Below are 2,747 nucleotides of genomic sequence, written 5' to 3' on the forward strand. Positions count from 1 at the left end.
AATTTACTTTCCCCAACATTGTAGTAAATATAAGATATTCATTTGGTTGTGTACACACTTGTGCTAGGTATTTCCTATCCGTAGAATCTCTTCGTTTTACAGCCTACAGATAAAACGACTTGTCGTATAACGAGTGCTTTTTCAATCTACTTTCTGCAACTAGCTAAAGTGTTGCTCTTGAACACCTCAGATATATCATACACGTATATGTTGGGCCTAATGGTATGTAAATAACGTTCAAATTGAATGGTGAAGGATTTTCAGGTTGCCTAAAACTGGGTTATAATTCAAGTCTCGGTACGGGCCAGCCAAAAGTTAGTATCACCCGCGTCATTAGCGCTGTACACTCAATGACTCGTATTTTAATGAAATCATAATCATAGACACTCTTACTTTGATGTATTTAACAGCTGATTATAGACAGATTCTATACTGAATTGTAACGATGAACACATCAGGTAGTAAAAGAATTAAATCCTTCGTCTTAAAACAAAATTTTGAACATGATGGATAAACACTACCATGAATCATCATGTGCGTCTTCAAGTTTAGTTGCAATGTGAATCTGATTTTCCTGTTCGTGATAAAAAGGGGGAGGGCTTGACTGCTGAGCTTACAAAATCTATAAAAGGGCACGTCGGTGGACACAGGCTAGTGAGGTTCGGAACAAATGTAAAGTTAGTACACGGTCCTTCTGAGATCGTACTCGTATTGAAATACTTTCTTCAATGATAAATTCCAAGTTGAGGGATCCCTCTCAATACGGTAGGATATTTGATTATCCCTTGGTCACCAATGAGAGCCTAATAAAGCTCACAACATATTATTTTACTACGCCTGGGTTTACTACGCTTATATTGGCTTCTCATTGGCGACCTCTAGTAATATCAAGATTTCTTCTTTCTCAACATATTTGAGAAGCATAATATTTAAAATTCAAGAGCTGTCAGCTGACCATTTAATATTAGATTATTGGTGGCGCTGATGACAGGATTCTTTTCAAAAGTCTACGTCCCGAAATCCAACAAGCAGGCAGCAGCTGAGCAGCGGCAAATGATAAATTTATTTTTTTACAAAAGCGGCGCAGCGCTGCAGACGATCTAAAATTTGATGACGTCAAACCACAAATAGATTCTAATTTATTTTAATTGGCTCATATCAAAAATCAAACTGCATCGTTAAAATTCGCTATGTTATCAACTTATCATTGTCGTCATAATGGGTTTAGTTATCATTGTAATGTTATTATTTGTCCCTGTCATATTGGGAGCCGGCGAGCTTGTGATATACAGATTACAAGGTTGATCCCTTAATGGCGTTGTAGTTTCAAGTAAGAGTGAGCAGACATAGAGAGAGCAGGGTACTGACTTAGAAGTAGGCTGGCCCTAGTCATGCGTTCGCGCAGTCCTCGACCGGGTGGGGCACCCACGGACCTTTCACATGACGAGATCCAACAGCTGTTCCAAACCTTCGATACCGATGGTGACCATAAAGTCACTCCCGACGAACTGCAGGTATTCTTTAAGAATATTCTGCGCAGTAGACGTAGATATACTTAGATGCATTTGAAAGTATGATTGTATTGCGGTGTGCGGGTTCAAAAACTGGGTATTTAGGACATGAATCCATTGGGTCGCAACTTGGTATATCACTGTAAAACATAGCACTATGTGCATTTTACCTTGTCAAAAAAGTACAGGAAATGAATCTCTCTCGATGTACACTTATATGCATTTGAACGAACGTTTTTGCATTCGCAAGTGCCAACCACATTGACCTATTCATTTGATTCTTTTCAGCCTGAGGGCGATTTCGTATGTAGAACGTATAGATGGGGTTTGTAGGTTGTAAAACGTGTGCTTATTATAACTATGTTTTAGTGGAACCAGCGAAATATTCAAAATTCAGTTTGGCATGGTTTGGTACTGTTTGGCACTGTTTGGCATGGTCATTGCTGTGGAAGAGTGGTGATTTTCTAACTCTTGATGTATACTGCTCTGATGATGTTCCGGTCGTTCTCACACAACAGATTGGTCTATTCCGCCTCGGACATTCCACTGTGCCCGGCTTTGTACACCATATATTCGAGCAGGCTGATACTGACGGCGACGGCGGCATAGGTGTGTGCTAACTCGTGGGTAATATAATCTCTACTAGAAAGTGATGCACTGTTTATAAACTCTCTTGTTGATATTTTTAGTTGTGGGACAAATTTGCGTTGATTCCAAAATTGAATATTCCGTGTTGCAATGTAGCAGACCAGCTTTGTTAGCAAAAATCCCGAGTCTATCAAACTACTTCGTTGCTTGAATATGCAACGGCACACAGGACACTCTCTACGTTGAACGCGAATATCAAGCATTGTATTAATACCCGTTTCATGCCTTGTCATGTTTGTCCTGAACTCATGAATTTACATTATATCCTAAAATCCAGACATTCACGAGTTTAAAATTTTTTGGGAACATCATAATGCGCAACTAAAAAGAATCTTTGACATGGCCGATGTTGCAAGCACTGGAGAGATAACGACTGTCGATCTCGAGAGGGTGTGTGATGCCTTGACTCGCTATGTGTTCTGTTCAAAAGTTCTGCTTGTATGTCCAATGACTATTAATCTGGTTGAATTCGGGAGCGTAACAAGGAAGCAGCTATCTACAAATGCATGACTACAGGAAAATACATGGATGAATAAATGTGTATATATTTCTTTTTATGCGTATACACACACACACACACACATATAT

General features: G+C 39.3%; 1 protein-coding gene across 1 annotated transcript in view; it reads left to right on the forward strand.

Annotated features, from left to right (window-relative positions):
• Nucleotides 1-1,264: 1,264 nt before the first annotated feature.
• The window catches only part of SARC_06394 (AGC/DMPK/ROCK protein kinase), a gene marked incomplete at its 3' end in the record, with an annotated part of 10,914 nt that continues 9,431 nt past the window's right edge, over nucleotides 1,265-2,747 (forward strand). Inside the window, exons 1-3 of the mRNA XM_014299710.1 lie at nucleotides 1,265-1,514; nucleotides 2,030-2,120; nucleotides 2,437-2,549. Coding sequence (XP_014155185.1) covers nucleotides 1,392-1,514; nucleotides 2,030-2,120; nucleotides 2,437-2,549 — 327 coding nt within the window. The 5' untranslated portion in view covers nucleotides 1,265-1,391. The remainder of the gene's footprint in view (nucleotides 1,515-2,029; nucleotides 2,121-2,436; nucleotides 2,550-2,747) is intronic.

Source organism: Sphaeroforma arctica (genome assembly GCF_001186125.1).
Source record: "Sphaeroforma arctica JP610 unplaced genomic scaffold supercont1.454, whole genome shotgun sequence".
In the NCBI taxonomy this organism is placed as follows: Eukaryota; class Ichthyosporea; order Ichthyophonida; genus Sphaeroforma; species Sphaeroforma arctica.